This window comes from Furipterus horrens, unplaced genomic scaffold (assembly GCF_987537825.1).
Source record: "Furipterus horrens unplaced genomic scaffold, mFurHor1.1.pri manual_scaffold_2, whole genome shotgun sequence".
NCBI lineage: Eukaryota > Metazoa > Chordata > Mammalia > Chiroptera > Furipteridae > Furipterus > Furipterus horrens.
The window spans coordinates 186,220,351-186,233,218 of record NW_028327172.1 but is presented as its reverse complement, the minus strand read 5'-3'; the positions used below and the strand labels follow the sequence as shown (position 1 = coordinate 186,233,218).

The 12,868-nt window shown below is 35.3% G+C and overlaps 1 protein-coding gene across 25 annotated transcripts in view; it reads left to right on the top strand.

Moving 5' to 3' along the window:
* Positions 1-3,810: 3,810 nt before the first annotated feature.
* Positions 3,811-12,868, top strand: part of FIP1L1 (factor interacting with PAPOLA and CPSF1) — a 73,225-nt gene continuing 64,167 nt past the window's right edge. For 12 of the 25 annotated variants that reach the window (XM_090266883.1, XM_090266869.1, XM_090266882.1 and 9 more), the window contains exons 1-5: positions 3,811-4,114; positions 5,282-5,326; positions 5,430-5,469; positions 9,217-9,277; positions 10,329-10,432. In XM_090266883.1, the coding sequence (XP_090123009.1) occupies positions 4,030-4,114; positions 5,282-5,326; positions 5,430-5,469; positions 9,217-9,277; positions 10,329-10,432 (335 nt within the window). In that variant the 5' untranslated portion in view covers positions 3,811-4,029. The remainder of the gene's footprint in view (positions 4,115-5,281; positions 5,327-5,429; positions 5,470-9,216; positions 9,278-10,328; positions 10,433-12,868) is intronic. The other 13 variants (XM_090266887.1, XM_090266885.1, XM_090266878.1 and 10 more) reach the window with 2 other exon arrangements.

Sequence of the window (12,868 nt, the reverse complement as noted above, 5' to 3'; positions counted from 1 at the left end):
GTACTGAGTTGAGTTGGGACAAGTTTTTGTTTTTCTGTCTGACTTTTTAATTGTGACAAACTACATGTAACATAAAATTTACCACTGTAACCATTTTTAAGTGTACAATTCAGTAGTGTTAACTTTTTTCACATTGCTATACAGCCAATCTCCAGAGCTTTCTAGCTTGTGAAATTGAAAATCTACAATTTATCTATTAAACAACAATTCCCCAATTTCCCCTCCCCTTTCCCTGGCAACCATCATTCTATTTTATGGTTCTTTGAATTGACAACTCTAGATACCTCATATAAATGGAGTCATTCTATCTTTGTCTTTCTGTGACTGGCTTATTTCACTTAGCTTATATCTTCAAGGTTTATCCATATTATAACATGTGTCAGAATTTCCTTCCTTCCATTTCTTGCTCTCAAATGTTATAGCAGAGTCACATTAATTCCAGCTAAAATAATATGCTTAAGATAATCAGATTTACATTATTTAAATGTGATTTGTATTTTGCTAAAAACAGCCAGCAATTATTTCCCATTCCTCATAAAATCAAGCATAGCTCCCCTCACCTCATTTCTAAGTCCTCCATATGCATGGTCAACTTAAGGCTTTACTAAGCACTTTCCATGTGGTTGATATTGTAAGACAGGATCTACTGACCACAGAAAAGAATTGTTTTCACCCTTAAAGAGTGTGCAGTTTATATAACAAACAGTGTAGATGTAACAGGGGATGATACAATGTTCTAGAAACAACTGACAATATAAAATTTAGTGTTAAAATATGTAAGAATATAGCCCCAGCTGGTGTGGCTCAGTGGATTGAGTGCCAGACTGCAAACTGAAGGTCACCATTCAATTCCCAGTCAGGACACCTGCCTGGGTTTCGGGCCAAGTCCCCATTTGGGGGCATACGAGAGGCAACCACACATTGATGTGTCTCTCCCTCTCTTCCTCCCTCCCTTTCCCTCTCTCTAAAAATAAATAAATAAAATCTTTTTAAAAACTATGTAAGAATATAGAGGAGGATGGGTAATTGGGACTTAATTACTAATGAAAGTATCTAGAGAAAAAGAAAACCTCTGCACGTGCAATTATTCAGGTTGTTCAAAAGAAAAAAGTCCTGAAACCTAACCCATCACCTGCTTGCCACTAAGATGTCAAATGCTTTGACATTTGACACCTCACTTTAATCTTTATTATCCCCCCAAGAAATAGATGTAAAATTTTATTTTAATAGATTGATTTACTGATGAGGAAAGTGAAGAACATTGAAATTTAAGCAACGTATTTAAAGGTGGCAGCAAATAGCACATTTGGGCCTAAATGACATATTCATTCAAAACACACTTATGAGTACTTGCTATCTACTAGATACTGAACAAAGCACTTTCATTTGATCTTTAACTCTTGTACTCCTGTCTTCATTTTAATATCACTAAGCATTTCCTTTCAGTAATTCTCAGAAATAAATATATTAAAACAGATCTTGGTGGTTTGTTTGTTTTGTCAAAAACTAACAGATTACAAACAATAAAATAAAATAATATAAAATAGAAATCAAATGTAATCAGAATATATGGAGTATTGCAGTTTGGGAAGGTCATAATTTTATACAATATTTACAGGCTACCTATTTTTGAAGTCTTCCCTGGTGAGTAAGAAGATAAAGACACCTTTAACTAAGGAAGCTTATCCAGGCAAGGAACTCAATTTGAAAGCAAGCAGGAAGAGGACTTTTAAGACTGGCTATTAGTGATTTATGGGCTTCTCTGCTTGTGGAAATCTTCCTTTCAAAGCTTAGCTCAAATGCTACCTTCGCAAAGGCAATTCTGATGCATCAATTATTATCCAGTAATTCTTCAGTTCAGCTTAAGTAAAGCCTTGAGAGTCAAGCTCATTTAAGGCAGCTTAAAGAAAAAAGAGACCCTCTCAGCAAAAAGCAATAGTTTCTTCCATGAAACAACCAGAGTTCATTATATGCTCATGGAATGATAAACAGAACTATAAGTGATTGTCTTATGACAGTCCCAAGCAGAATGTAAAACCTTTATTCCATCACTGTCAGTAAATACCAAGGAAATCCTCATCACCACTTGATGTATTGCACATTTACATTTATTGGCTCTCCCCTCATTAGAATGAAAGCTTCATGAGAGAATGACTTTGTTTTTCTCATTGCTGAATCTATATAACCTAGAAGAGTTCCTGATACTTGGTAGACCCTTCATAAATATTTTTTAAATAAATAAAGAAATAGGATGAGATAAAGTGGAATTTAGGAAAGGTTTCACAAAGTTAATTATATCTCACTCAACGGACTTCAGAAGGATGCAGGGATTATCTTAAACAGGTAAGAGAGACCAGGAATAGCAGATAGATGAGTATTCAAAAGTAAGGGGGATTAAAATCACATGATTTCTTAAAATTACACAAAATATCTTATTAGTAGGCTGTAAACATTTTGTTTTTGCTTCTTTTATGGCATATGCACTTTTTCCCTTGTAGGAGAGCTAAAATTGTTTACTACCTTTTCATAATAGAGCTCTTCAAGGGCAAGGACTATGTTTTAGTTACATCTTTATTTTCCAAGTTCTCCAACAGCAGGTATTCAGTAATTGTCAAATAGATAAATGAAAAAAGAACAACCCAATATTTATTGATTATAGAGTATGGAAAAATTGATTGATTTTCAAAACTAAAATAGATTTCTTTCTGATAAAGTGTCTTGTTTGAAAACTTCAGAACTGAAAAGGACTTTAGAGATCATCTAATTCAAATTTACCATTTTATAGATGAGAAATTGAAACATCTGAAGTCAGGAAGTATGTAGTTATAGTTAAGAACTAGAACACCATTGTGACCAATCGTGTCATTTTCTTGAAAGATACGTTCTCAAAAGTGGCCTTATTTGGCATTATCTAATAAAATAAAAACTGCACATACTTTATTATCTATCTTGGACGAACATGTACAAGTCTGCAAGAAGTCATGGACAAGAATTGTCATTGTAGGGTTTTTTTGTATGTTAAGGTGTAAAGTTGAAAGCAATCTAAATATCAACAGAGAAATAGCCATGTTCACTTTATGAGAGCCATGCTATGGAATATTACCACACACTTAAAAATGGACGTAGTTTGATATATATGTAGTAACATGAAAGGATCTCCAAGACAATTAAAAAAAAAGCAATCCACAAAAAAATGTATTGTACTGTACATTTTTAGACTCATTAACCTCAGGATTTCCCACTAAAACCATACTATTCAACTGAAGTAAATGTATAGAAAATTTAAGAATGATTTACAGTAAACAAATCACAGCAAGCAGAAAAAAGCTGCTTTTGTAAAGGATGGTAGTGGGTGAAGGGATCTTTGAACTTAACTGTAATGCTTTGTTTTACCAAGGAAAAGGCATTATTCATAATTAGTTTTGCTTTTGTTTGCTGTCAAAATTAATTTTTCAAGAAAGTGGCCATGAATTATGATTTCTTATTTAATAAGAAACAGGAATCGATAAGCAGCTATTTTGTTTCAAGGCTGTACAACATAATAAGAATAAAATAAGGCCTTTCTTGAGATTAAAAGCAGAAAGCACCAGAAGCAGAACGGAACAATGGAGTACTCCGTAGGCAAAGGCAATACGGGTTATTACAGCAATGGTTGGGGGAAGGGAACCCTAGTTTACACAGGAAGCTACGGGAGAAATCAGCGCTATAAAGCCCAAGTGGGAGTACATAGGGGCGGGGCTAATTACGGTGCGCACGCGCAACTATGTTCAGGTGGCCGTCACCGCGGAAGCAAATCCACTTACAGACGCCGCACCGCTTGGAGGGTTCTGCGCCTGCGCTGGCGGGCCGAGGCCGCTGTCGTCTTTGCCGCCTCGCCCGCCGTGTGGTGTCCAGTGGATTTGAGTCTCGCGCTTTCTTCGTTCGCTCACCGGGGGTTTCGCGCCCCTCTTGCGTCTGAGGGCAGCGAGGCTGGGGAAGAGGGTGGAGGGGGCTTTTGACCGCTGCTTTTAAGTTGTGCTCGGGGCGGCCATGTCGGCCGGCGAGGTCGAGCGCCTAGTGTCGGAGCTGAGCGGCGGGACCGGAGGGGATGAGGAGGAAGAGTGGCTCTATGGCGGTACGGAACTTCCTGTCCCTTCTGTCTCTCCCGGGTTCTCCCAGGCCTCCCCTCCCGGCGGGCAAACAGTCGTCCTCTCGGGGCCCTTAACTGCTGCGCCTGGGGCTTCTGCGGAACCTGGTTTGGCCTAAGTCAGGCCGAGCGCGGTGGGCGCGTTCCCCCGTCCGCCTCGGCGTCCTCTCGCCCAGCGCACACCCCCGATCCACACAGCCCGCGGCGGCGGGGTCGGCCTGGGGTCTGGGACGCAGGCCCAGGCCCCAAACCTCGCCCTCCGCCCCACCGCAACTCCTGGGCCGCCTCGCCTCCGTGCTCTTCACTCTTTACTCTTTTCATATCGGTTCTGAGTAGTATTCTGTCTCTTCAAGCCCCTTGGCTAGGATGCCCATCCTATCCCTTTCTTTAAGCTACAGTCATTCTGTAATAGGTAATAAAGTTGATGCTGTAAAACTAACGTCTTGTTTCTTGATGGTCAGTTTGTATGGAATGCACCTGCAAGGGTACCTCCTTGTCTGAAAGTCGTGCTTAAAAATAATTAATTAAGAGAGATAAAGAAAAGATGGAATACATTATGGCCCATACAGAAAACCCCGAATGTCTCCTGTATGTATTAAGGTGAAGTTTTTCTTATTTAAGAGACTGCTCTTTAACCCACATCGTAGAAGTAACACATTTCCCTTAGGCTTATAGTTTTCAGTATCATCTTATGTATTTTTTTTTTTCCAAAACAAATTTAATGTATCTTGTACTTCCTTTTTGAAAGGAACTTGTTTAGGCGTTTGTTTTTTAGCTTTCATTAAGTCACAGCCCCTTGTTTGTTACAGATACTAGATGTGAAACTTAATATTTGTTCCTTGCCAGAAATGTATATGCTTCATTGTCTTTAATATAGTAAAAGTATATGTTTGGGCACCATGTAGCTCCTTGATGATGTGACTTTGACAAACTTTGATTTTGATAAACTTGTAAAGTCAAATCATTTGTCTTTGGTGGCAAGATGAAAAGCATTACTAATAATCTGAAATGCAAATATGTAGGATTTATTTTACAAAGATATAGAAGTATTTAATACCTCTTTATTTTTATGGAAGTAAAGTGATTTTTATTTTTCATAAAAGACATATCTTGTTAAGTCATTATAAAGTGATCTAACTTTGGATATGCTTATAGGCCCATGGGACGTGCATGTGCACAGTGATTTGGCAAAGGACCTAGGTTAGTGCTTGTGATGATCACTTCAGATTTTCATACTACTGGTTTCTTTTAAGAGTACTTTGTTAATTTTATTTATTTATTTATGTATTTTCTTTTTTGGTAGATGAAAATGAAGTTGAAAGGCCAGAAGAAGAAAATACCAGGTTAGTAAAACTTCTTGTTCTTAACACAGATCATGTGATACAGTGGTTCTGTCAACAAATTGTCAAAATTCATTGATTTGATTACAATGTTTGGACTAAAGGTTGGAAGACGTTGAAACTTTAGGAGTGTATTCCTATTTCAGGACCTGATTTCATACCAGTTTCTTTATTTGCTGGTAGATTAGGGGACAAAGATTTTGAAGTTAGGGTTTAACTACTTTTCTCTGTTAAGTAATTTTTACTTTTAAGTAAGCTCGAGTGGGGTATACGATATAACCATTAGACTGCCAAGAAAAAAGTATTAACTTAAAAAATTTTTTAAAATAAATAATCTTAAATTACTACTTTCACAATATTTCTGATGGTATAATGTACTTTGATTATTTCTGCATTTTGTGCTTATTTAAATGCAAAGTGGAATTATCATAAGATTAGTTCCCTTTGTTAGATTACTCGAAAAGTATGAGTATCATTTATAGAACATGTACAGGGAGCCAGAAACTGAATTGTAAATTTCAGAACAGCTCACTCATACAGGTTAATGGATATGCTGACCCGAGGGCTTAGTTTTTAAAGAATATTTGGATTTAATAAGTGGATGAAGTAGTACTTCACACCCATTAAGATAGCTGTCATAAAAGACAGCAACAGGTGTTGGGGAGGATATGGAGAAATTGGAACCCCCATTCACTGATGGTGGAATTGTAAGAAGGTGCAGCTACTTTGGAAAACAGTCTGGCAGTTCCTTAAATGGTTAAACAAAGAGATACCATATGATCCAGAATACCACTCCTAAGTCTATACTCTAAAAGAGAAATGAAAACATACATCCACGCAAAAACTTGCAAAGTAAGTTCTCACTTAACATTGTCTATAGGTTCTGCAAATTTAGGTGAAACTACCTATAATGAGAACAATTCTGCCATAGTCTAATCAATATACTGTAAACAGAAGTTACATTCCTACCCATCTCATTGACGTTATAAGAAAATGACACTGAATGAAAGGACATTATCCGAGCGCCTGCTCCACACAAGTGTTCATAGCAGTGTTATTCATAATAGCCAAAAAATGGAAATAACCCACATCCATCAAATAATGAATGGATAGATAAAATGTGGTATATATATACAGTGGAATACTATTTGGCAGGAAAAAGGAATGAATTGTGTGTTACAATGTGAATAAACCTTGAAAACGTGCTAAGCGTAAGAAGCCAGTCCCAAAAAGACTGCATATTATATAATTCTATTTATATTAAATGGGCAGACTAGGTAAATCCATAGAGACACCAAGTAATTAGTGTTTGCTGGGACTGGGTACAGGGCAAAATGGGGAATGATTAACATATACAAGGTTTCATTTTGGGGTGATGAAAATGTTCTGGAATTAGTTGTTATTGTTACGCTATTTTTTAAACATATTAAAAACCATTGAGTTGTACATTTCAGATGAGTGGATCATATGGTATATGAATTACTGCCTCAAAGCTGTTACTTAAAAACAAATGAATGGAGGAAGGAAGTGAGAAGTAGAAATAGCTTTAGGGGTGCTGAAAGTAAGAGTATTTTTCCCCACTTAAAACTCCTGTGTATGGGAAGGCATTTTTTTTTTAAACTTAGTGCTATATAATCTGACATTTTTGTTTTTAAATTTATGTATCCAGTCCAGTCTCTAAAGCTAACCTTAACCACAAAGTGAGAATTTGTGTAATTTATAGTTTGGAAAGTAATTAAATATTTTGTTGTGCCCTGTTTCTCAAATAGTCAAGAAATTACTTGATAACAAGGTAGAGTCACAACTAAATACACTTTTTTATGAGGTAATTTTTTATTTTATTTTTGTTAATAATAGTATTTTTGATAAAAATCTTAGAGCTTATTTTCGGATTCTAATTCCTCAATACACAGCTTGATTAAATTTATTTGAGAGGCATGTTTTACCTTCCCTGAGCATCACTGTCAATAATCTCTATATTTCTTATTCAGACTTTATTTGGAGAGCTATTAAATTTGTTTCATCCTGTGGAAAAGATCGACCCTTAAGGTTTTATTTTTCTAGAAAATACTTAAAATGTTATCATGTTTTTAGCATTTTAATGATGATAGAGAATTAAAACTTTTAAAAGTTTATTGGGAAAGAGAACATCAAACCTGTGTTCTAGTATCCAGTTTGGTACATTATTGCATTGTCCTAGGTGAGCTGAGTCCTTGTTATTAGAGGTTCCCCCAGTTTCTTTGTGACTTACTCATTGTTAAAACCTCTGTTTTTAATAATTACATTATGTTGTGTCCGATTCTCTCATGTTTTATCTATCCATGTTTTGGCTAATCATACTGTTTTGTGACATAAACAAGCTGAACTTCTTTATGGCCACCTAGAAGCTTGTTTAAGCAGGAGGTAAATGTACTGAAGACATATAGTTGCCGGTTTGTTTTCTTGGGTCAAGCAGGAAGACGGTGAATTTACCAGATATGCTATCAGTTTTTATTCTTCATGTTCCTTTATTTGAAAATTATGTTATAAAATATCAAGATAGAGATTAAATTGATTTAGATAGAAAATGCTTGATAGAGAGTGAAGTTCAGAAGATAACAAAAATCTAATGAAATCTTTGAACTAGATCAACATTTGTACTGTATTTTAGAAATGCTATTGAATAATTGTTAGTTGTTTTGTACTTGGATTTTCTTATCAATAAAATGAGGTTAATAGCTAATTTCCATTGTGGATATCATAATAATTAAAATTATAAGAAACCAGTTACTATAGTACTAGAAGTTTTATATGATAGTTATTGGCTATATGCTTGAGAATAAGACACTTGCAAAGAAGACGTAGTAGGATAAGAATGTCTTATTATTGTGTCAATTTTGCTGTAATGGCAAATGTAGGTATTAACTGGCCTTAAAAAAGCAATTTGTTTTTTTTTAATTAATTAATTTGTTTATTTATTTTTAGAGAGAGAGGAAAGCAGAAAGAGAGGGAGAGAAACATCGCTGTGTGGTTGCCTCTCACTCACGCCCCCAACTGGGGACCTGATGTGCAACCTAGTCATGTGCCCTGACTGGGAATCGAACCAGTGACACTTGGCTCGCAGGCCGACGCTCAATCCACTGAGCCACAGCAGCCAGAAGCAATTAGTTTTTTAATGTATCTGTCTGCAGCTGTTATTGTTACCAAATTGGGAGGCTGTCTTAAATAAAATTTTTTATCTTAAAATTTATTTGTTATACAACAAGGAACATATATTCAGTAAAATTGAAGAAACAGAAAGCCAGGCAGAAACATGTGTGTTAATTGAATACTAAAAGTGAATGAGATCTTACAGATCTGAAAGAGGAAACTGTTACATAGTCCTTGGCAATTACAGTAGTACTTGTCACATGGCGAATGTTTGATAAATATTTAGGATAAGTAAAATTGATTAAGTGTGTTGCATATTTTAAAAATGTAAAAAAGAAACCCTCCAGTTGTACCCCACCATCAATTGCAAATTTGACATCTTTAACAAATTTTGGAAACAGTTCCATTCTATTTCTGATGTTGACTATTTGTTTTATGCAAGGCATGAGGAATAGGAATAGCAGAGTAAGATGGGTAGGTAGTTTTTACCATCCATTTTCTTACCATCCAATGGAGCCAATTTTAGGAAACTATCAGACATAGCTTAAAAATACCAATATACACTATCTGTACTTCTGAAAAGTAATACTAGGTATATGTATTTATTTTTGTTGTTTGTAGTGCTAATAATCCTCCATCTGGAACTGAAGATGAAACTGCTGAAAATGGCGTCCCTAAACCGGTAAACATAAGGCTTTGAAATCTAGTTACTTATCTCTTTAAAATCTGTATCAGAAGTTTTGTGTTCACTTAGAAATAAAGCTAAAATTTAATACGTCCAGTATCCAGCTTGATCTGTCCCCCTCTTATGTTGCCTACCTCACCCAGTGCCATAGCAAAGAGAAGTAATGGAAAGATTTCAGATGAAATAGGACACATGCAAAGTCTTAATGTCTATTTCAAGGAACTTAATAGTTGTAGAACAACAAAATAGGTAATACCCTGATTTTCAAAGCAGACATTTGAGTCTTAAAACCCATTTGGTTGTGATATTTTTTAGCAAAAAAAAAAAAGTAACAGTATTTGACCTCATACCTGTTAAAAGTGATGTTTTTGAGAGGTGTGAACATATTATGAGTCCCTATGACTATTTTTAACATTCTGACCATGTTTAAAAAAAATTTTTATTCTGCAATTTTGAATTTGTGTACAAATATTTTTAGCCTAGGTGTTCTCCTTTTTAAATTTACTATTATGTGACTAAGCTCAAAACAGCCTTTTAGAGCCAAAACTGCCTTCATAAAATGGCTCTACTTCTCATAGAAACAAAGTATTTCCTCAGCCATTTGCACGCAGGACCCCTTCTGGGTGTATATGAATTCCAGGAGTAAGTAAACTGCTTTTTAACCACAACACTGTGAATCTTAAAATTAATTATTTTCCTCTTAACCTCGTATTCTTTTTACCAAGAATTTCTTAAATACTTTTTATAATTTTATCTACATATTAGTAAATTACTGTAGATCCTTTTTGCAAGAGGAGCAGTTATAAATAGTAGGAAAAAACATGAGGTATTACTTATTAAAAGATGATGGTTAAAAAAGGTTTTCACATTCTTATCCTATCATGTAAAACATTGAAGATATAAATGAATTGAAGTAGCAGTCCTGTGAGCTTGTAACTTTTTTTCTTCTGTGAAACTAGCTTAATTGCAAAATGGTTACTTCAGTTACTCATATTAGATATGGAAATGGATTATTGAATATATTTTAAAATTCTTTATGTTGGTATAGAAAGTGACCGAGACTGAAGATGATAGTGATAGTGACAGTGATGATGATGAGGATGATGTTCATGTCACTATAGGAGACATTAAAACAGGAGCACCACAGTATGGGTAAGTTATTTTTAAGTAACAATTGTGTGACTAAATCAAAGGTAGTGTGCCTTATTGAACTTTTTAGTGGTTGATTCCATTGTTTACACATTTTTCCACCTTACCATGATACATATAAAGAACTCTTGTTAAAATTTCTCCTGGGTTGGTAAGAGACTAGATCTTAAAAATTCATATTACAATAAAGAAAGGAAAAATTTATAACTTTGTGTGGTATTGTACAAATGCCTGTCCATAAAGTATCCATTTATTGAAGAAGATACGAGAAACATTGTATGTAGGACAGTGAAGCCTCAGTTCCCTTCAACGTAGACACCTTGGGTCCTCACACAGTTCTCCCAGTCGCCATCAGCTGCCCTGAATCTCATCAAAGGTCTGAAATCTCTTCCTTTTTTTAAAGATTTTTTTTCTTTTCAAGCTTTTATTTATTTTTAGCGAGAGGGGAAGGGAGGGAGAAAGAGAGGGTGTGGTTGCCTCTCGCAGGTCCCCAGCTGGGGACCTGGCCCACAACCCAGGCATGTGCCCTGACTGGGAATTGAACCGGCGACTTTTTGACTCACAGGCCCACACTAGATCCACTTAGCCACAGCAGCCAGGGCTGAAATCTCTTCCTTTTAAAGGTGATTCTAGGTTGGGGAAAAACCAGAAGTCGCAGGGTACCAAATGTGGTCTGGAGAGGCACTGAGTCACCTGGGTGATTTGATGCTTTGCCAAAAAAATCTCTGCATGAGACGTGATGCATTTGTGGGCACGTTGTTATGAAGCTGCCAATCACCAGTTGCCCAAGTCATCTGAATAGTTTTCAAGGAAAAATGTTCAAGCTTAACTCAAAATTTGATGCAGATTCATTGCTCTTCTCATTCAGTCATTTTGAATGCAATGGCTACACAGTACACATGCTCCCTTGACTGCCCCCACTGACTAGTACAGCGAAGTCATCATTGTTCACACATGCACATTCCAGTCCACTCTCCTTTGCTACCAAGTTACATCGATGTTCCACAAACTGTTCTCGTTATATTAACAATGGTTGAACTTTTTCTGGACAGAGCTGATACATTAACTAAATTTTTGTAATTTAAATATATATCAAATCAAAATTAATACAATGTTATATTTTAATTACAGCTCATGATAAAAGGGGATTTCATCATGAAATATTTATTTCCTAAAGATTATTAGGTAAAGTTATAGGGAAGGAGTAGTATTTTTGAGTTCTGAAATTAGAGTATTTTTATAAATGAATTGATAGAACAAATGTTTTAGTTAGAATTAGAAAACCTTAAATTGCAGTTTGCATCTGTATCGTTCCTGTGTTTTTATTACTTATCTAAGCCTGAATTTGGGCTTTTAATTTTTTGTTCAATAAAAATATCAAAAGTATTTGTGCTCCTCAGAATGTCTTCTTAAGTCGTTAATTATCCCGTAGACTTGAGGTCAGTGTGCTGTTTCATGTTTTGTAGCTGGTAACATAATCAAGTGAATGGGCTGTCACTGACTCATTGAGCACATAAAGAATCTTATGGAAATTTTGGAAGGAAGTATATTAAAGTACAGATGGTGATTTTTTTATGGTGGTAGAGTAAGAGTCAAGGTTGTCTTCTGTGCTTTTTAGATTGGATGTATAATGTAGTTGTGTATTGGGAACTTTTCATTAATTGCACTATATAGTTTATTGATCAGCCTAACCTAGAATCAACCAATATATATACACATTAAGTACTTTTGAATACTGGGTGGGCAAAAGTAAGTTAATAATAATACAATAATTAATAATATAAGAATAACTGTACTTACAAGTGTAAACCTACTTTTGCCCACCCATGTATTTTATTTCTTCAATGGAGCCATTTTTTTCAAAAGTTATTTCAGGAAGTAAGTTTTGCATTATAACAATGATTGTCTGTGTAAATTTATAACCCTAGCAACTTTTTGGGCAGCAGGGTTGAGAAGAGAATAAATTACCCATGTTAAGGGTAAATAACTTTTTAATTTTTGTTGTTGTTGTTGTTGTTCTATTACAGTTGTCCCATTAAAAATAAATAACTTGATGTTCTCATCCCTACTTAAAGTACATAGTGTTGGGCTTATAATATAAGGTCAGTAAGCCCTCTATGGTAAGAGGCCTTTACCACCTTTTGCATTATACAAAAGGGACACTTCAATATGACACAATAATCATGGCATATTTAGTCAATATTTTTACATAAAATTATTTGTAGTTGCAAGTATAGAACAATTAAAGCAAATGGTGATTTCTTTTATTAGTACGACCAATTTTTGGTAGTACAGTATTCCCTCACTTATCGCAGGTATTACGTTCTAGACCCCCCCCCCAATAGGTGAAAATCTGTGTAGTAAGCACCTTACATTTATTTTAGTATTTATATATATTTTAAGGCTTTATAAACCCTTCCCACACACTTATAAACAGTT